Raw genomic sequence first — 22,404 nt, forward strand, 5'->3', positions numbered from 1 at the left:
CTTCTGCCCCCCACCCCCCACTCACCTGGTTTTGGTCTTTCTTGCTGGTTGAGAGGATCTAAATCCAAGACCAGCAAAGTGATCCTTACTGGCTCCCTCTGGCTTGCTCATCATATGTTGGGTTTCTGCTATCTTTTCTAGATCTCACAATGAACATTTTAATGGTCACCATGACATCAGATCCTTTCCCGAGCATCTGATGCAGTCTCTTTCCTCCATCAAGGAAGAATAATATCACAGTAAAACCCTGTGGTTACTTATGTCAACTCCCCACTGACTTCTAGGGAGAGGGCCAGAAAACCCCTCCTCCCAGTCTTTCCCCCACCCTCCTATCTTCCCATACACTCCTCCAGCTTAGGTTATCTACCATGCCTCTTAGTTGATAATGGTAGAGGACACTGGCTGATGAACAAGAGGGATGAGAAAGGAGAGTTGTCTCATCACCTATTTAGGATTTCACTGTTTTATGTTTAGTGATAGAAAGTCGCACATTTTTTTTCGACCTAATACAAAAATATTAACACTTCTGGACATTATAGGCATAAGATGTTATATCTCTACAATATAATAAGTTATACTGTACAGCTATAACAGATAACAAAAGGTGCAATCCCTTTTTTTAAAAAAAGCACACAGTTCACATGTTTTTATCATTTTATTTTTAAGTATAAACTTTTAAACACTTTACATAAATTAACTCCTCTGAGACTAATATTTGATGTACAGTAAATTGTAATTCATATAAAAATCCATAAACAACTTGTCTCACATAATTTACAAAAAATCAGGGTTTCCTTTGCTTATCAGTGACAAGGATTCTATTTGCCAGTTTTTTTGTGTGTGTATGTGTGCGTGTGTGCGTGTGTGTGAGTGTGTGTTTTCCACCAAGGCAAACCACATTAGTATTGTAAAATCCATTATTAAATCAAATCCCCGCGGAAGCAGGAGTCTTTTGTGCCATTGTCCTTTTACAAAGCAGCACGGGAAAGCAGCTGGGTTGTTTATAAACAGTAACTTTGCCCCACATTTAAAATGAACAGATATATATCTATATATCTATATATCACACCCTATGCAGAAAGACTACTTCCTGTAAGCAAAGGTCGACAATTCAGTACTATTTGGAAACACTGTATGCAATTTTTTTTGAAACTTAATTACAGTGCCTCAAAGGAACACATGGCCCAGAGCAAAATGTTGAGGCCCCTCCCACCTTTAAAAAATCGTTTATTGTATTATTACTATTTTTTTTCTTTGAATACTTTCAGTCCAACTTGAGTGCAGCGAGGCGCCTATGTAAACATATTCTTTAAAGCCGATCACCTTTAAGGTCATTCAGAAAAAGACTGTCTTTGTCCTGTGTGTGTGTGTGTGTGTGTGTGTGTGTGTGTGTGTGTATGGATGGATACATTTTCTATATATATATATGTATATTTTAATAGCAGTATCAGTCTCCTGGTAGGCTCTTCTGTGTCAGAGAGTCCATTCAGATTTGTGCTACAGAAAAAAAAAAAAAAGAAAAAAAAAGAAGGAAGAAGAACCCCCAAACCCGAAGCGCAGAGGCGGGGAGTGGTGCGGGCTCCGGAGACAGCGCAGCAGCACCAGTTTGGTCTCGTTGGCGTGGGCATGGCGGCGGGGCGGGCGCAGGGGTTACCTCTTGCCGATCTCGCTCTGCCGGAGGAACTGGATGTTGTTGGCGCTGTCGGCCAGCTCCGGGTACTGCTCCACCGAGAGTACGTAGTACCCGTCGTAGCCCTGCACCTTGCCGGCGCTCAGCAGCTGCCGCTTCTCGCCCTCCGTCCACAGGCGCGCGCCCTCCTCGCCGTCGCGCACGCGCTGCTGCTCGCGCGCCCAGGCCCGCGAGAGCGCGCGCTGCCGCGCCTGCTCCAGGATGCGCGCCTTCTCCTCGTCCAGGGTCATGCCGTAGCGCACGTGCAGCGCCAGCGCCCCGAACTGCATCTCCACGTCGGCGAACCTGCGAGTCCTGCCGTTGACCACGGTGGTGGACTGCGACACGGTCACGTTGATGCCGTTCTCCAGCGCCTTGCGGCCGCTGGTGAGCCGCAGCGTGCCCAGGTCGCTCTCGGGCGTGCTGGTCTTGATGAAGTAGTGCGTGTCCTTGCCCTCGATGGTGAAGTGCAGGTTCTCCAGGTAGAAGGCGTTGTTGAGCACCGCCGCCACCTTGATGCAGTCCTCGTTGGCGATGTTGAGCACGTTGGTCTGCACGCGGCCCTGGCTCACGGCCAGCATGACGCCTTTGCCGATGAGCGACTTGACCGTGGCGAACCACAGCCACGACTGCGCGCCGCCGCCCCTGCGCCGGCTCACCTGCACCTCCGCCATCTTCCCCAGCGACAGGAAGGCCTTGGCTTGCCGGGCCACTTGCTGCTGCACCCCGAAAATGGGCTGAAAGGTGAAAAAAAACACACACACACAACACGGGGTGGGGGAGGGAATGGTTGAAAGAACAACGTCCGATTGCCAGAAAGCCCAGGCTTCCTGGGGCCTCTCCAGCCCCTGGGGTGGAAGTCATCGCCTTTATATAATAGTAGAGATATTTAATTAAAAAAGGAAAACAACCCTCAGTATGCCTTCCTGGTGCTTTATCCCTGTGGATGTGTTTGCAGATGGTGAAAGGAGGGACTTTTGGTACTGCTGAGTGTGTTTTTTTCGTTAGGTTTCTAATGTGGGCAAAACACACAGGCCTTTAGCTTTCCTCTCGCAACTCCTCGATGCTCCTTTGGAAACCCAGCCCTCCATTGGAGCAGCTTTCTCCATGGCAGGGAAGAGACAGCACCCGACACAAGAGAGGGGTGGGAAGGGCTGGGGTGGCGCCAGCCGACTCCCCAGGCTGTACTTCACAGACTTTGAAATGCCTGTGCTCCACTTTAAGTCAACCCCGCCTCATCTCCTGGTAGAGGGTGTGCAGAAGAAAATCGCCAGTGCAACGGCAGGAGTGAACTGTACAGGTTGAACGGACCACCGGGCAGCTGGGCTGGAGTATTTATTCCTAACAACAATCTTGTTTGAAAGAAAATTTAGGGGTACTGGACTATCTCCATTTGGCAAATGTTTTAAATTGGGGGCATCTTAAGGCAGCCATTTCTTACAACAGATGTTTGTCAGGCCAGTGTTTCCCAAATGGAAACATCTGTTTCCTTTACAGCACAGAGAGAAGCATTTGTTTTTCTTCACTTGGGGCAGCCTCAGTGTCTTTGCCAGGGATTCCCTAACTCGTTTTTGCTGAATGTATCTCTTGACAGAGAACTTGAATCATACTAAAAGCTGTCTAGGAAAAAGAAAGTATCCGAATCTATTTGTACAGTTAGACTTAAGTGTTTTCAGACATGCTGGAAAGTCGCACACAATTAGGATGTGCAAGCTCAAATCTGCTAGGAAACTTCCATATGTCTTCATGGTCCTTTATCATTGTAGGTATATTTATGAGTAGAAACGTTTAAATGGCTCCCAGACACTAGAAATTTGGTGGGGCTTTCTTTTGAAAGATAAGGATGACATCTGAAAAATGTGTTAGATATGAAAACTGTACCTGGAAATTTGTATTTGCACTTGTATACTTTGCATGTTTTCTGCCTGATTTCCTTTCTCTTTGTATTTGTCGGATTTATAGGAAATTGCTCAAGGAGGGGGGATTAATTTCTCTAGGTAACCCTGTATTTTTCTCCTTATCATTATGGGGTAACCTAGTTTTTGGATCTCTGATTATTCTTGCTTTAAGCCAAAAAATCCTTTTGTTTTGTTGTGTATCCCGTTCTGATCTCTGAATGATGGAAATTTAAAGAGCCCCTGTCTTACGTGGCAGCCTTGACTTTGCAATTTTCTGTTCCATTTCTTATTTTGTTTCTCACAATAGGCACAGCCCCCCTGGTCTGTTATTTCCAGGAAAATTCCATAAACACCTGGTTGTAGGTAGAGTTTTACCAGAGGACATTTTCTTTCCCTCCATGAAAGGCTGTTAATATTTTTAAAGAAGTTGAACTCTATGGTCTGTTTGTGGGCTGCTAATTTGTAATACGAATCTCTTGCCCTCCTGTTTATTATATCTTTGCCTGCAGGTCCACACTGTCATAAATGTGCTTTCATGGGGTTCGCTGTAGAAACCTAGTACTAAAAAAATGAGCTTCTGCATTTTATTACCTTTGGATAATGTCTTTCTATGTTTTTATTAGCGTTGCTAAAAACAGATTTGAACCTGTTTAACAGATCCCTGGCTTGCTAAACAGAAATGTAGAGGACGTGTTGGTCTTCCTTCCCCCAAAAGGGTAAAATAAAGGAAAAAGAAAAGGAAAATTGTCTTTGGTACAATGTTCACAAGAGTAGTTTGATTAAAGATGGGTGAACAAGACACCGCCTTTTCATAGTTTTGCCTTTTGTTTCTTACCGGCTCATCATCCCACTGCTGACTCTTCACAAGCTCGTAAGAAGGTTCTGTGAGATCAAATTTGGGAACGGGGAATCCAGGAATAGCATTGTGCAGATGGAAGCCAAATGTCACCAGCCAGCTGTTAACATCTAGGACAAAAAGGTTCAAAATGGAAGGTGTTAAGAGTTTATTTTGTGCTCACTAATATGTAAAATTGTAACCTTCCCTTTTCCCTCCCATTTCACAAATAATCATTGACCTCCTTCCATTTCAAACCCGTAATTTTAGAAGAGACAGTGGTGGAATTTGGGCAAATGCTGTAGTAAATGGAGACCAGTAGGTCCTCAGACAGACTGGATAGACATTGTACAGTATTGTACTTGTGAGATACAGGGATAAAATATAAAGGATAATGAACATGCCGAGTAGCTTGAAAATCCTAGACACAGTTGTAGACAACCAGTGGAAGTTGTTTTGTAGTCAGTGAGGACTGGTATTAAACAGAAATTGTGTGTTATCAGAAGTGAATGCTCCAAGATAGGCAGGATTCCGCAATTCATTTTCTATTCATGCAAACTCTACATTGAGAGTATGAAAATGAGCGGTTGATTCTTAGTGTGAAAGGCCGACAACACTGGCCAAGGGCACAGAAGCTCTGATTACCATCACTTCTAACTTCAAAGGCTCACTGTGCACAGGTGGAGAGAAACTTTTGGGGAGAGAACCTGGAAAGCTTTAAAATAGTATTCTAAAATATTGCCATGTGACTCCGAAAGCCATTAAGCTCTGAATAAGGCTTTTATTCTATTCTGGAGGTTATAATGTTATAGAACTACTCAGCAGGCTTGCAGCTTTATGAGTACAGTTGGGTGTAGATTATTTTATATATTAAGCACATTGCTGGAAAATTTGAAATTGCATTTCACCTAATATATTTTATGCTGTTCCATTTCTCTTTTGATGTTTTTCAGAAAATGCTGCCCCGGCATTCCCTGCCGTCCACGTTGCTAGGAGAGGATGAATTCAGGAACTGTGGGTTTTCCAGCCTTTCAGTCAGCCCTTGTCAACACCCTTTAAATAACCAGTGGTAAACTGCTTGTCAGGAATGATGGAGAGCTATTTGTTTCCTAGTTCCTTCTGTACAGGCACAAACTCTCACCCTTTTCCAGGCTGGCAGGTCCTTTATCCAGGCATCATATGGCTACAGCCTAGTGGTATTCTCTCTTTTAAATTGGATGGTGGGAGAGTGGTGGTAGGAAGAAATAAATTCCCCTGTGGTTCACATAGGATAGGATGGAAAGTATTACCTAGATTTTTTTGTTGTTGTTTTGTTGAAAGTGGATCTAGGCTTACATAAGGAAACATAAGATTAAGTATTAGATTTGGGGAAAGTGTTTTGCTTTTTCCTCTCAAGTGTTGAAGTCTTAAGAGCAATACTTTGAGCAATGTCTGTTTAAGGACTCCGAATGCAGCTATGTACTGAAAAAAAGAAATAGAAGTAAAGGTTGTTGAATATAGCTGAAAAGAATGGAAGGTGTTGTTGAATCAAGACACTGGAAGAAGGGAGGTTGGTTCACATGGAGGAGAGATAGGAAAAGCTTGAAGAAGTCTGGACAGGTGTGATGCAGATGTGACAAGAGCAGGGAACCGTACTTTCAGAACTGTCCTGAGAACCAAAGGAAACATTTGACATCGGATTTTGCCTCAAATATTGAGCTAGGAAAGATGCAGCCCAAACAAGCATTGAACACAAACCAAAACAAAGAAGGAAACCTTGAAAACCAAACTAGACAGAAAAGAACCTTCCTCCAGGAAATACAGATGTGGTAAAAGCTTATATCCATGTAAGTCAATTACAGTGGGTTGAAAGCAGGAGGATTCTGAATTGCTGGAGAAGAGGGGGAAAGGACTCACGAAAAGGGAACTACAGACGTGCCTGTGAGGACCCGTCTCTGTTTTAAACCCTGGTCATTCTGTGGGTTGTAGAGGAGGGATCTGATGTTTTAAATCTGACAAGACTAATCAAGTAACATGCATATATACTGAATCTGTAGCTTGAAAACTGCCTCATCTGGGTGAGAAATTAGGTGTGTAATCAGTAGTGTTATTAGACAACAGTTGGGCTAAATGGCTACGAAGACAGTAGTGTAAGAAGACGGAACAAAGAGCAGAAACATGAGCATCTAACCCAGCAACTGATGGAGAAATGGCTCCATTTTTGTCTCTAGGTGAGGTGATGGCAGAGTGGTTAATATTTATTGCAGACTTCCATGCCATAAAGTAGGTATTGCCACACTTTACAGTTAGACAACTGCCATTAACTCCTAAATGTTCCTGTGTTAAAGGCTTCGTGCTCAGAGTGCTCCTGTGGACAGTGACGGAACCTTTGAGAGGTCTGACCTTGTGGGAGGTCTTTAGGTTATTGGGGCATGCCCTTGAAGGAGATTGAGGAGTTTCAGCCTAGTTCTCTTCCCCTGTTGCTTCCTGCCTGAAAAAGTGAACAGTTGCTCTCTGTCATATGCTTTTCCTGTAATGTGCTGTCTTGCCCAGACCCCAAAGCACTGGGGCCTACTTCACGCTCAGACTGTGAGCCAAAATAAACACTTCCTTTTTATAAATGATGACTTGATGATTCAAGTTTTTTTTTTAACAGTAACTGAAAGGTAACTAGTACATCCATTGGGACCCAAGAGAAGTTATGTTGCCCATAAACTCATACAACTTGTAGGACAGATGTTGAAGTTGGAGCTCTAACTTTGAGATTCTGTGTATACCATGTTTTCTGTTCCTCCCTATAAGTTCTCTTCATTAAAGCACTAGATTAGAAGTCATTTTTAGAAACAGCTGTCTTGGGCAACTGGCAAGCAGCTTGCAGAAGTGACTATGTTTTATTTTTTTCTTCATGGTTTCTTTAAGAAAGCTCAGAGAAATGAATGCATTTAAAATTTAATGCTAGTGACTTTGTCTATTCATATAATGGTTACAGTAATCTAGCAATTAGAAATAGAAGAGGCTTACCTGTGATGTAGTCTTTCACATCATGAATTTTGCTCGCAGGGTTGTTATTCCTGAACATATACAGGTTGAAAGGAGCTGGGTCCTTCCCAATTCTTTTCCAGATTTCTATGTCAGGTGTTGTCCATCGTCCTGCCAAAATATCATAATCTCTTTCTCCAAAATGTATTAATTTGGTGAGAGGGTCATATAAGCCACCATGGAATCCTATGACCAGTTGAAAGTCAGTGTTGGAGTCAAAATAGATTTCGCCATATGCGGTGTACTGAATCTGTTTTAGCATAAGGCCATTGCTACTGAAAACAGCCAGTGGTGTCCCAGTGTTATCCGAGGCAATGTAGAATTCATCCCCGCTACTGATTTCCATGGCAAAAAGATGTCCTTGAAGATCATAGTAAAGGGAGGTGATTTCAGAGCTCGAATGGTTGTAGACGTGAGTGATCCTTGTAGGATAAGTTAGGTCAGCATAGAAAAACTGCAGGTGCTGTCCTAGACTGGTTTTGGTGGAGACGCGCCTTCCCAGGCCATCATAGCGATAGATCACTGTCCAGCCACTGCCTTTACTGTAGACTCGAGTCAGAAGCCCCTTGGAGCTGTATTCAAAGATCTCCGTGCCTCTTTGGCGTAGGAAACCATCTTCATCCAACCGATACTGAACATCACCCAGGCGAGTGATTCTGTCTCGCAGGTCATAGCGAAGAGGCGTCAGCCGTGCACTGTTGCTAGGGTTCAATAAATGGAGGTTTCCATTCAGGTCATAGTTGTAACGCCACATGATCTTCTCATTTAGGTAAACTGTCTGGAGCTGTCCGTCAACGTCATATTCATAAGCGTATTTGGTAGTGTTGGCAAAGGGCCCTATTTTAATCTCTCTCTTGGTTACCCGACCCATATTATCATATTGAATTGTAATCCAGTACATGAGGGACCGGAATATCTCATACTGAATTTCTTTGATGCGGCCATGAGCATCGAAGTGCTTTGTGTAAGTCATTACAGCTGTGGAAATGATCTGGTTAATATCATAATATATAACTCCGAATTTTCCAAACTGCTCAACTTTGCCAGATATGTCATCAAACTGATAGAGATCAATGGGCAGCGGGGTTTCATTGATGACCCCCTGCATGCTGGTCACTCGAAAGCTGTTGTCATAGCTATAGTCAAATCTGGCATTTACCATCCCATCTTCACTAAAGCGGAAAATCTGTCTGTCAATCAGGGGGCCAATTTGCCTGTATCTAATGGTGCAAATAAAACCATCGCTCTGGAGGTTCACTGTTTTTAGAACGCCTGCTGTTTCATCGTAGGTAAAACTGACTCTCGTGCTGTCATATAAAATTTCCGAGAGCCGGGTCTGCCTTCTGTACTTGAATAAGACCCTGCGACTTGTTCCCAGGAAGGCCGTTTGCAGAAGCAGCCCTTCCTCGTTGTAGTCGGTGATGATGGAGGCGTTGCTTTCGGGGGGGTTGTATATATTGCGGTAGTAGCCGATGGACCGGATGGTCTGCATTGTATGGCGAGCCACGCTGGGCATGGTGATAGCAGACAGGCGGTCCCACATATCGTATTCAAAGATGTATTGCCTCTGGCTATGAAGCAGAAGAACCATGGACTGGAAAGAGAGTACATACGGTTATCTGGTTGGTTGTGAGTGGGGAGAAGCGAACACAGATTCACTGACCATAAACACGCAGAGACATTCTGCCTGAGAAAACGCCTTTCATTTTAATTGAGTTATCCTTGACCTTACATGTTGTTAACGATTCCCTGCCTAATTTGCGTGGGCTTAATTGTGAGGGGGTTTTGCAATTAGTGGCTCAAGATTCATAATGTGCTACTTGTCATGACTGTACCATTCTTTTTTTTTCCAGGCATTCGTGGCCAACCAGCAGATTGTCAATGGATTTCGATAAGTCATAATTCAGGCATGAACAAAGCTGCTCTAAAACAATTTTTCCAAGGGAAAATAGCATGGGGGATAGCAATCCTATCCACAATTAGCAATTATTTAGTAGGTGGCTCCCCCTCTTCATTTGATTGAAAAGCCACTCAAATCATGCTCTAATTTCCTGTGTATTTGGGGGGAGGAGAAAAGCATGTGAAATATTTTGCAAACAAGAGATATGAATTAGCCAAAAATAGACAATATATACATAAAGCATCAATGTCAGCACACACTGTTAAATTAATCACATGATGAATGAGAGCTATAAAAAAGAATTAAGGATATGGCTTTCTTTTCCTCTCTGAAAATTCCATTTATTTGTGTGTGTGTCTGTGTATGTGTGTATGATTTGTGTGGTACTGAGGTTTGAACTTGGGGCCTCATGCTTATTTTCTATTACTTGAGCTAGGCAGGTCTTCTACCGTTTGAGCCACAGCTCCAAGCCCTTCCTCCCTCACTTATTTTTCCCTCCTTTTGTTACCAGATATCGACACAGAAATAAAAATTACATTTTTATATGTCCTTTTGTGGGTACCAAATGAGATTGGGACCTCTAGTGTTAGTGTAATGGTTCTGGCCTGTACAGGTGCTGGTGCTGTTAAATCATGAAGTAAATAAACAGATAAATAAAAAACAAATTCTGTTGATTTTGACACTCAGTCACAGACAGGTGGAACCTGAGTGAAGATAAACCATAGGGCAGCTTAGGCAAGACCTAGTCATCATGCCAAATGTGTGTGTGGGTCTTCCTATCTCCAATGTTATACCAGTAGGAAAGATGGCAGAACTGGGAAGGTGATTAGGCTGGGAGTCCCTGGGGCATAATCCTTTGTCGTGGATATGGTAATGAATAATCCCAAGGCTCTCTTCATTTCCCACCATCCTCAAAAATGACCTAGGTTTTCATGACTCAGGCTCTTAAAGAATCTGCTCTGTGGTCATATCTAGGGCTCAAAAAAACCCCAAACAACTAGTGGTGGCTCATACCTATAATACTAGCTACTCAGCAGGCTGAGATCTGAGGATCGAGGTTCAAAGCCAGCCCAGCAGTAATCCCTAGAAAACAGGAAGTGGGGCTATGGCTCAAGGGGCAGGGCAATAGCTTCTAGCTAAAGAGCTCGGGGACAGCGACCAGGCCCATAAACAAACAAACAAAAAAACACCAAAGAAAACTATATGGTTTGGATATGAAACTTCCGCCAAAGGCTATATGCTATGGCTTGATGTATGGCACTAGTAGGAAGCTGTAAAACCTCTAACGCTGGCTTCTCAGGAGGAGGTTAGGGCATTTGGGTCCATACTCCTGAAGTGAGCTCTGGATCTCGTCTACTATGCCTTGCTCTGACTGCTTCCTGGCCACTGTGCCACGGGTGGCTCTCCTCTACATGCCCCCCCCCCCTTTTTTTTGCCAGTCATGGGGCTTGAATGTAGGGCCTGAGCACTGACTTTGGGCTTTCCTCAAGGCTAGCGCTCTACCACATGAACCATAGCACCACTTCCGGCTTTTCTACGTATGTGGTACCGAGGAATCGAACCCAGGTCTTCATTCATGCTAGGCAAGCACTCTACCACTAGGCCAAACTCCTGATCCTCTTCTACATGCTCCTTTATTTGGATTTCATATCACTATGGAGCCTCAAAGTATGAAGTCAAGAGGCTGTGTCTGCAAACTTTTCCACCTTTTCAATTGCTCATTATTTAGGGTTTATTGTCACCCTGACAGAAAGCTTGACACATCAAGGTTAGTAAATGCCCTGGAAGTTATTCTTCATAGTCTTCATTCCTCCATGGAAGGATTGCATTGTCATTTCACAGGAATTACTACCAAGTTTCATAGTCACTTAACATGATATCTGCTGGTTATTAGGGAAGTATTACTTATTTTGCTATGAGAAAGTTTTGGCTTAGTGCGCTTATCTGAGAAAAAAAGGAAATGAAATCATTTGAGAGAGAATGGTTTGAAATGAAATAGTTTGGAACTGGGGAAAGGCCATGACAAAGGTCTCATTGGCTTTTTTGATCTTTGCAGATACACAAAAGTGATCTTGATGACAGCCTTTATCATTCTGTGATGGTGGCTCTTATCCATGATAACACTCCTTAGCTCCCTTTTAGCCTTTTCCAGCCATGTTAGGAACAATGCTATTAGTTTTTGGAGTCTAGGTTCTTATATTTCTATTACTGGCACCTACAATGTACTCAAAGTTTGGACTGGGAAAATTGCTCCAATTGATTCCTTTTCTACTTAGAGAAGTCACCTGGGGCTGATCTGATGTAAAAATTTGTTCCCATATACGTATGGGTGCAGGTCCTTCCTTAGTCTGTGGTTTCTCAGTACAGTGCAATCTGTGAGTGTGGTGAGGAGATGGAGTTTGCTCAGTGAGCAGGTGCAGTCCATTGTCTCTGGAGTGTGGGTCTTTTAAGGAGAGGAGACAGTTGGGTTTGCAAGGGGGCAGACTGGCCAGGAGGGGCCTGGCTGGAAACATTTGAGTTGTGAGACTGCCATAGACTGACTAGTGGTGCTCTGCAGTGAGCTTTGAATCTGGAACTCGTTCTCAGGAAGATTGGTCTGTGTATCAGCCGTCTAGGATGGGAAGGCTCATGTGCAAGGGGCTTAGGTGCAGACAGAGGAGTTTGGTAGCACCTTTGGTGGAGAACAAGAATTCAGAGATGAGCAGGCAGAGATGTGCATGTGGCTTTTGTTTGGATGATGGAAGTTTCTGTGTGTAGCTTTTGATATGTATAAGGGTAAAGAGTTGAGTTCACAACTTTAGGTTGCTGTGCAATTGGGTAGTGGAGGGCTTTGAGATTTGAGATATACAAAACTTCAAAATGGAGTCATTTCTGTTGCAAAGACAAAGGAAATATCTCATGAATATTCTGTTTGGTGGATTATTCTTCTATTTTGTGTGTGTGTGTGTGTGTGTGTGTGCTGGGAATTGAATCCACAGCCTGATACATGTTAGGTAAGTGTTCTTCTACCACTGAGCTATATTATATCCCAGCCTCCTTTTAGCTCAATTCTGTTTCTTCAGGAAAGAATTACAGGGAGAAAGTCCTTTCATTTTCTTTCTTTTCTTTCTCACCCATTCCTCTCAATGAAAACATCAAGATGCTTATCATCTAGCTCAGCTCCCTATGTGTAGATATTTTTAAGTCTTCATTTCTGGCACTGTGCACAGTATTCAGAAATGGGAAAAAGTCCAAGTTATGATGTTTATCTATTGCATGTAAAAGAAAAGAGAGATGCCACGATGTATCAGAAAAATGTGACTTCCTAAGAAAACAGCCTCTTTTGGTTAATAATGCATAAATAGAACTTACGAGCTTTTTTATGGTTATGTTGAAGCTCAGCCAGAAACAACGCAAAACTGACAGCTTTAACTGTGCTGATGTAAGGCTCTTTCTTAAATGAAAGAGCAGGCACAGAAATTATTTACAAATGACTTACAAGCTCAAGGTCTAATTTGTAAGTGTTGTCAATGCATAAAGCTTGGCAGGTGGATAATGTTAGTGCTTGTTTGTTTACAGTATAAATCACTTAAAAGGGTCTCAGATAGTAGAACTTAACTAAGGCGAAACTACTTTGCTAATATAGAAATTCATCAGGGTTGCACTGTTTTGGCTGCCATATTGATACTTAGAATAATGAATGGAACTCAGTCATATGATACTGTTTCTCCCCCCCTCCCCTTGTAGTGTTCTGGTGATGGCTGAAAAAAATTGTTAATCATCTCGGGCCTACTTTTAGCATCAGTTTTCAGACCTACCTTTTCTAAGTAAGTGTAGCTCCATGTTTTACCATCAGCAAAGACTCGAGATACAATCCTCCCCTGTCCGTCGTAATCTACTTTTTCACTCGTAGTTCCTCTCTGGATGCTGGCAATTTGACCTGCGGACGAATAGGTGACGTTGACGGCCATCAGCTTGCTGCTGGGCAGCCAGAGTGTTGGGTGCCCCGACGTGTCGTAGGCGATTCTCAGGAGGAACTTGCGGTGGTCATCGTAGATTTTCTCCGTCTTTGTTGTGCGATCAAAGTCAACCGAAAGGAGATTTCTGCCATTAACCTGTTATCACACACACACAATATGAGCCAATAAATCATGTTATTCCAATGCCAGACACTTATGACTCTTCAGAGTCTCCAGTATTGTTTAAATGTTATTTAGGATGATTGATTCTCTTTGTCAGCAAATTAATTTAGCCACTTCTTGGGAACAAATGTGAGGTAGTAGATGAAACTGCTCTTTTAAAAGAGTTTTAGTAAGCAGCCTGGTATTTGCCAAAACTCTTTTTCTACTGTAAGCTTGCAATCCAAAACAAGGAAAGAAAATAATACCACAGAGTCTTTGCTTTAAACTGTGTGTTTTTTTTCCTTTCAGAAGACCTAAAGGTGATAAACATGTCACCTATGGAAATTGCTCAGTGCTCCTCCTCCGAAAGACATTGAAAGATAATTACTTAGTAAATTAATCATGGCTATATTAAATAAAACACAGTGGTAAATGTGACTCTAACCCTTTGAAGAGCAGTTAAGTAGAAGTTGGAACCCACATTACTGTCAATTATTAATGAGCTTAACTAGCAGGAGGTTACAAACATGATCACTGCTGTGGGCCCAGGGCTGAGGAGTCAGAATATTTGAGAATGCTTTTTTGATAACATGTGGGTAACTGGCACAGATTTTAAAGTCCTTTACTTTCATGTATCTACGGTCTGAATATTTGTACTTAATTTACACATGTAGTACCACATTGTTGTAAGGGGCTGTCTAGGTGGCCATGTGCCACATCCTGAATCTTTGACAAAATCTGTCTGTGATCCAAGGCACACACAAGCCAATGCTGGTAACTGCAGTGGTAATATGGCCCTGATTAAATCCTACTTTACAGTCTAGAGCATCTGCAGCTTGTGAGCCCTGCTGAGAAGAGACCATGGCCTGTTCATTCTTTGGTCTTCCACAGCACCTTGATGGGGATGGTAGTTTGTCTGTACTAAAATGTGCATTAACCATTAGGATTGATAAAAATTAAGTGGAAAAATCTTAACTGACAAGACCATATTGTAGAGACTTCAAAACATATACTCTAGCAATCAGTCTTAGATATACAGGGTATGATATGAATATGGTTTAATCTTGCCAGAACCCCCGTGGAAATGTGGTTGCCTATGTGGTGGAATGAGGAGGTGGGGAAAGTGACGGGATTAATGTTCACAGGAATGGATGTGTTGAGTGTGTAAGCTCCATTGTCTCATTCAAACCTGCCCATTTTCCCTTCCACTTTCTACCACGGAGAAGCTAAGGAAGCTAACCCTTAGCTAACCCTCAGTTAAGCCTTCCCTAAGCTAAAGAAGGTAACCCTTAGATAACCCTTCCCTAAGCAAAGGAAACTAACCCTTAATTAACTCTTCTCTTCGGAAGCTAAGCAGATGGTTTTGGACTTCCACAGCAAAAATAACTATCTTTCTTTATAAATTACTCAGTCACAGATATTGCTATGACAACAGAAAGTAAGAAAATAGATAAAATTGCTACAGAGTTCACATCAGCAATGCAAATACATGTGCAGGTATTTGTGCAAAAACTGTGATATCAACTAATCTTTACATTTTATAGTTAATATTAAACACACTCCCCACAAAAATACTCCTTAAGCTTAAACTTTTCCAATTAACTCTTCATGAGACTTACTATGAAATCCATGGAAAGGTATAACAAGAGCTTAAAAGAAGTGATGTTGGAAAGCTATGTACATATGGCCATATGGGATGAGGCTAAGAAAAATGAACTCTAGGATATGGAAACAAGAGGTTTATATTTGTGATTGTTGGTTCTTAATGTACTACGTTAGGTTATATATTTTCTCTTTTTTTCTTCTTATCGTTTATCTCATGCTGTTCTGTATTATACTTTGCTGCCTGGTATATTGTGTATACATTTATTTGAAATAGGGAAGGGATGGGGAAACCAAAATGATTGGGAAGGGATGAGGGGAGAGAAAGTGGGAGAAAAACATGGGAAGAGGTGTATATGTCCAAGAAGTCATGGACCCACTACCTGACGAATGTAATGAATATAACAAACTGTAAGTCCTCTATATATCACCTGACAATAAAATACAAAAATAAAAAAGAAATTATTATGGAGGGGGAAAAATGTTCTATGAGGTGACTTACAAAGAACGAGAAACAGAAGAGGCACTGATGGAAACTAGGAGATCTTAACTTTTCATTTTATTCTTTCAAATCTAGGTGATGAGAGAGGGAATACTATATCATAGTAGACATGGGAATGTATTAGAGAGAGATGGGGAGAAAGAGTGGTGGAGGGAGAGAATTTGTCTTAAACGGAAGAATTGAGGAGTCAAAAATCTTGATCTCCAAACCTGAGGCTGTATAAATGCAGCCTCCTAGGGCCTTTTAATCCCCTTGAATCTGTTTCATTTATCTGTAAATAGAGATTTGACTAGATCTCCTTGGCTCTGTTTATCAGTAATCTTTATGCAATTCTGCTGGGTGCTTTCTGTGCTTGCATTTCCTACACACAGACACATTAGTGTCCCTGCTTTCTGTGAATTTTGTGCTACTTTATGAGTTTCAATGTTCAGAATGCTTTGTGTACTTTGGAAAGAAGCTCCTACCTAATATTTTACACACACACACACACACACACACACACACACACGCACACACACACACACAATTTAAAAGTCTGCAGAAGACATTGATATAAAACAAACTTGGCAACAGAATCAGGTGTTTCAGGTTGCATTTGCTTTACATTTTGATGCTTTAAGAAGACATTTTGCATAATTTTAAGCGTTCCACAAGTGCTCTTGGGTTTCTCACATTGTGTTTTCAAAGACTCCTCACCCTCACCACCAAATGTTGGGGTTTGGCCTCCTTATTTCCTTGGGCTATTCTAGGTTACAAATAACCATGAAAGACAGGCTGGGGAGTTTTCCATGGACAATGGGGGCCCATACTTTTGCCCCATCTGTTTGCATTTTACTTTGCATTGTCTTTGATTTGTACTTTGATTCTTTAATGCTTTCTTTAGCCTTCCTTTGTCTTTGAACTATTTCCTCTGGCCGGAGCATAAGAAATGTGGGCTGTAGATCTGGGGGGTTAGCTGCTGTAGGGAGGAGGGTGAAAAGACAGGTTTGAAAGCTGAGCCCCATCTTTTCACACGACACCCAGCTTCTACCTCTGCTTTGCTTCTTTGGTTTGGCTACGGGACACCAACTCCTCCAGATGAAAAGCACACAGTGTCATTAGTATGAGTGAGTCTCGGCACCAAACATGTCACCGAAGGGAAACATCTGGAAGCATTATGAGATGTGGACTTTCTTTTTATCTAGACAAATACAGTATGCGGTGACTTTCTTGGACGGACTCAAGGAATGAATTTGCGTTGGGGATGGTTATTCCCCTTCACATTTCTGAAACAAGTCTAAATCTACCCCTCCTCTTGTATTTAGTATTAAGGTTTGAACCAAGAGACTTGAGTTTGCTAGGCTGGTACTTTGTTCCTTGATCCACACCGCCAGCCCTGCTTTTGACTGGTTATTTAGAGACACTATCTAGTGTATTTTTCTGCCTGGGTTGACCTCACACTTTAATTCTCTCGATCCCACCACTGAGTAAGTTAGCCACTGGTGCCTAACTGCTGTTTTGAGACAGGGTCTCACTTTGTTCCTCAAACTCCTAGGCTCAGGGATTCTTCTGCCTAAGTCTCCTGAGAAGCAGAGACTACAAGTGTACACCACCATATCCAGCAAGGTTTTAACTATTCTTTGTTTCAAAAACTCAGGGCTGGGAGTTTGGCCTAGTGGTAGAGTGCTTGCCTAGCATTTACAAAGACCAGAGTTCGATTCCCCAGTACCATAAACATAGAAAAAAGTCAGAAGTGGTGCTGAGGCTCAAGTGGTAGAACGCTAGCCTTGAAAAAGCCCAAGGACAGTGGTCAGGCCTTGAGTTCAAAGCCCAGGACTGGGAAAAAAAAACTCAGCCACTGTTATTCAGTACATACAATTTGAAAAGATATTAACCTCTCTCCTGATTTTTTTTGGCTCCCTCTTAAATATGTTCAGATTTCCTTCTTTGGGTAGATAAAACACAGTTATGAGGGGATATGTTCATTCTAGGCCATCTTAAACCTTTAGAAATCCTGGCAACTTTTCCATCTATTTTTAAAATTAAGAAAATTCTTTTATCCTGGTTGTAAGAGTTTGAACACAGGGTCTAGGGGCTATGCCTGAGCCTTTGTGCTCAAGGCTAGTCCTCTACCACTGGAACCTCAGGTCCATTTCTAGCCTTTAGGTGGAGATAAGAGTCTCATGGACTTTACTACCTGTGTTGGCTTCCATCTGTGATCCTCAGCTCTCAGCTTCCTGAGTAGCTAGGATTATAGGTGTGAGCCACTAGTGCCTGGCTTTATTTTTATATTAGTGTTTTACAACCATGCCCCAGTGAGGCTTTTTTTTTTGCCAGTCCTGGGCCTTGAACTCAGGGCCTGGGCATTGTCCTTGGGCTTTCTCAAGACTAGAGCTCTACCACATGAGCCACAGCACCATTTCTAGCTTTTTTCTGTATATGTGGTACTGAGGAATTGAACCCGGGTCTTTGTGCATGCTAGGCAAGCACTCTACCACTAGGATAAACTCCCAGCCCTCTAGTGAGGCTTTTGATACATACTTTAAATTATAAAAATATCTAGGATTGGATGTATGTTACAAAAATATTGAGGTTTGGAGATATGGCTCAGGTGACAGAGTGCCAGCCACTGAGTGAAAGCATCAGGAGTGGAGTTTGAGGCATGGTCTCAGAAAAAAATATAAAATACCAAGCTGTGATAGGTGTGGTGACTCATACCTTTAATCTTGAACTGCTGGAAAGTCTGAGGCTGGAGAGGTCAAAAGCATGAGCTATCTTAAAAAACACTAATTAAAAAAAAGCAAAAGATTGTCTATGTCTGGATCAAATAGTGAATGCACAGGGTCTTGAGTTCAAGTCTCAGTATTGCACACACACACACACACACACACACACACACACACACACACACACACACCATCATGGTTATGTCTCCAGCTAGCTAAAAATGAAGCACATTGTTGCATATGGCCAAGAGATCACCATGAACTCGCTGTGAAGATCTCCATTTTCAATGATCATGTCTATGATTATAATTAGTCACAGCATTCCTTTTGCTATCGAAAAGGGAAAATGGCACTTTATTTCTGAAGTGTTTGAAGATTAAAGCCATAATGACCTTAAACAGTCTGCCTTAGGAGGTGCCAGCACCATCATCAGGTCTTATGCATTTATCTGAAATGTCATGGCAGGAAGTGAAGAAAGACTGGCTTATTCCCTGGCACCCTTAGTAACAAGAGCCCCTCGTGTCTCTGTTGGATGTTCAACTCGCTACAGATTGCTCTGTGTCTTCGCATTTGTCAAGTGCTAACTACATGTGATCCCACTCCAGGCCGGGCCACTGTTAAAATATCACCCAAACGGGATGGGCCGAGTAAGACTTAAATATGCGAACGTATTTATATATCTCCAAACACACTTGGCTTTCAAACTGTGAGAATTTCTATTTACAATAATTCACTATACTTTTTCCTTGAAGCATCAGATTATGGTTAAGTACAGGAATAATTTTTTTTTTTTTGGCCAGTCCTGGGCTTTAGCTCAGGGCCTGAGCACTGTCCTTGGACTTTCTCAAGGCTAGAGCTCTACCACTTGAGCAACAGCACCACTTCCAACTTTTTTCTATGCATGTGGTACCAAGGAATTGAACCCAGGTCTTCGTGCATGCTAGGCAAGCACTCTACCACTAGGCCAAACTCCCGGCCCCGGGAATGAATTTTATAATTGGAATGACATAACAGTTCTTTCCTCCCAGTCCTGGTGCTTGAACTCCGGGCTGGTGTGCTGCCCCTGAGCTTCTTTTGCTCAACTAGTGCTCTACAACTTGAGCCACAGTGCTGTTTCTGGCTTCTTCTGAGTAGTTTGTTAGAGATAAGAGTCTCACTGCTTCTTGTCTGTGCTGGCTTTGAACCATGGTCCTCAGATGTCAGCCTCCTGAGTAGCTGGGATTACAGGTCTCAGTACCCAGCTTAGCAGTTTCTTTTTGTAACTGCTTCTCAAGTTTAACAGTAAGTAACATTTACTAATTATTGTAACACAAACACAGCAACTACTATGTCTGTCTGTCTGTATGTGTGCATATGTGTGTATATGTTTGTGTATATCTATATGTTTATCTGTCTTCCTCTCTCTCTCCTGTCTGTCTGTCTGTCTATCAGTGTTAGCTTTGTGGCATACAAATAGCTATAAGGCTGTGCTATTCACATAGCCCCTCTTTTGGGAAACTCTAGATGCCATGAAACAAAATCATGTTATAAGGCTGGCTTTCATTGTTTCCTTCTCTGAATAAATATTTACCAAGTATTGGGCACATAGCCAAATTTAGGTCAAAACCTTGAAAATGAAAAACACTTTCTTCCAGGCGATCGTGAGAGGTGGGAGAAGAGCCATACTTGGCTCAGGAAGGGGTGGAAAGCAAATGGCTGTTGCGGGGGATTCAGGTCACATGTGGCTCTGAGTCTTGTTGCCTTCTTGTCCCAGCTTTGGCAGACTCCAGGTTTCGGTCCTCAAACCAGTCTTTCATATCACCTCTTCCTCCTAGAATTCCTCTCTTGGAATCCACAGTGGAATGAAATTAGCACTCAGTGCTGGCAATCCAATCTTATCTAGAAAGTCAGAAATCGTCCCTTGTGAACTTGGCATTGTCTCTGGGAGAGCAATCAAAGGTATCAGCTGGAACTCTCCTTTCAGTGTGACTGCACACACGGCTGTCAACAGCGTATTTTCTGAAATGTCTTGCTGAGGCATTGTGGTTCTGCTGTTTAGGGAGACAGCAGCATGCAGGCCTGTGTGCACTGTTGCCTTCTTCCTTTCGGAGAGGTGGTAGCCCCCTTTAGAAGCAGGCAGAGAATCAGAGCCCTCAGCTGGAATTTTCCCTCTCATTCTCCATTCTCCATAATTTCTTTTTTTTCCAGTTATTTGAAAAGGCCATGTTACGAAGGATAAGAAAAAGAAATACTCTGAGATACAACTTGTTTCTAAGGCAGCAGGTGATAATAGATCATGTGGGTCCACTGTGGACAAAGGGTTTTCCTCACTTCCTTCTTTCCGCTGACATTTTTCTTCCCAGAAAGCAGAACAGCCCTTCCTAAGCCTTCTGCTATGTGGGTAGAAATGACCCAGGTTTGCATGTGTGGTTAAGGGTCTCCGGATTAGGGTGAAGGAATGGATTACCATGCCTTTGACTTTCAATAGCACTTTCACATTGTCTCGTTTGATTCATGTAACAACTGTGTGAAGAGAGGCTGTACAGGGGAGATTTTATTTATCTGTAACATAGCCATTTATATCATATCTAGATCATAAATGGTGTGATCTTATTTAGATAATAGGTAGCTTGTCTAATAACAGAAATATTACAATACATGTAAGAAAAATAAGATTCAGATCTATTATGATTTTTTTGGTAAGATTTACTCTCAGCAAAAAATAGAGCCTGTTTCACCAGAAGGCTCCTATATTTTTGGGATTCTAGTTCAGTGCTGTGTTGTGTATAGTGTCTTTAAAGAAGAAAAGGCACAAATATTTCTGTGTGTGTGTGTGTGTGTGTGTGTGTGTGTGTGTGTGTGTGTGTGCTGGTACTGGGGCTTGAACTCAGTCCTAGAATCTGTCCAGATTTTTCTGCTTAGGCTGGTTTGAACATGATCCTTAGATCACTGCCTCCTGAGTAGCATGGGCCTTTGACATCTTGCTTCCTTGTGTCATTTATGAGTGCCTAGGTCTAAGAATGGATATGGTTCTCACTCGTGTGTTTGTATGTGTGTCTCCCTGCTTTTTGGGGGGAGGGGAGATGACAAAGATAAAGACTGTGAACCAGAGTTCACTTTGTGATGAGCAAGGAAGCAAGCACCCAGGGAAGAAGCAGTGGTGGCTGCAGGTGGAGGGAAAATGAGAAGCAGGAGATGACTTGGTAAGAGACAGAAGTGGTGGATTGCTTCCTGCATATCAATCACATTATCTTCTACCTTCTTCTTGCTCTTCCCTCCAAACTTGATTCTTTCTCAGGCCTTTAACTGACATACCTCCTCCAGCCTGCCAGAACTGATTTAGGGAAAACTGGAGTGAGAGCCTCCAGGCTCCCACAGTCTGCAGTGAGGTGAGGTGGGAGCATCAGGGGGCAGGGTACATCAGAGCCCCAAACACGGTGTTGCGACTGTGTGGAACCTGAGTAGAACCTGCAAGTTGGAATAGTGTGCGTTCATTCCCCTGGTTCTGTTCTATTTCTTGGAAATAGCTGGAAGCACTACTTAGTTGCTTTTTCTTATTCTAAAGGCTTGATAAGGTAAATAATGCTGGCCTATTAGGATAATAATTTAGTTACTTGGGTGTAGGAGAAAAGGCTGTTAATGGTGAACTATGTTTTGTTCTCATTCCTTGATAGTAATTTTGTAGTGTCAAAAGAAGTCATGGGAGAAAGAATTATGTACATTTATTTGATAAACTTAAATTTGTTTGCTAATATCAGGAATGAATCAGGTTTAGTTTGTTGTGGCTGAAGGTGATTGCTTGCAACTTAGGTTTCAGTATTTAATCTATGTTGTCTCTACCAAATAGCCACCATAAATCAAAGTTTGCCTTCTACATATATTTGGCTTGTAAAAGCAATAACACACACACACACACACACACACACACACACACACACACACGGCTAACAAGTTAATGCAGAGAACAGTTTGCAAAGCTCAGTTCCTCTAGCATAATGAGAAATATCACATTTCACATAAACTATAAGTTGAGGTTTTTCTCTTCAAAGCAAAGTGGCAGAAGTTAGGTTCTGAGGTTGGTATTCAGAAGATAGGTATCCAAATAATTGTTTCAGCATACTGCAAATGCAAGGAAAGAATTCATTTTTCAGTAGTCACGTGTCTTTCAATACACGTATTTATGACTGGGAAAATGT

The 22,404-nt window shown here is 42.3% G+C and overlaps 1 protein-coding gene across 8 annotated transcripts in view; it reads right to left on the reverse strand.

Annotated features, from left to right (window-relative positions):
* Positions 1 to 1,561: 1,561 nt before the first annotated feature.
* Tenm3 (teneurin transmembrane protein 3) overlaps positions 1,562 to 22,404 on the reverse strand; it is a 435,030-nt gene continuing 414,187 nt past the window's right edge. For all 8 annotated transcript variants that reach the window (XM_090354160.1, XM_090354159.1, XM_090354158.1 and 5 more), the window contains 4 exons: positions 13,118 to 13,414; positions 7,403 to 9,014; positions 4,403 to 4,533; positions 1,562 to 2,406 (listed from right to left, as the gene is read on the reverse strand). In XM_090354160.1, the coding sequence (XP_090210286.1) occupies positions 1,651 to 2,406; positions 4,403 to 4,533; positions 7,403 to 9,014; positions 13,118 to 13,414 (2,796 nt within the window). In that variant the 3' untranslated portion in view covers positions 1,562 to 1,650. The remainder of the gene's footprint in view (positions 2,407 to 4,402; positions 4,534 to 7,402; positions 9,015 to 13,117; positions 13,415 to 22,404) is intronic.

This window comes from Megascapheus bottae, chromosome 20 (assembly GCF_031878675.1).
Source record: "Megascapheus bottae isolate mThoBot1 chromosome 20, mThoBot2.hap1, whole genome shotgun sequence".
In the NCBI taxonomy this organism is placed as follows: Eukaryota; Metazoa; Chordata; class Mammalia; order Rodentia; family Geomyidae; genus Megascapheus; species Megascapheus bottae.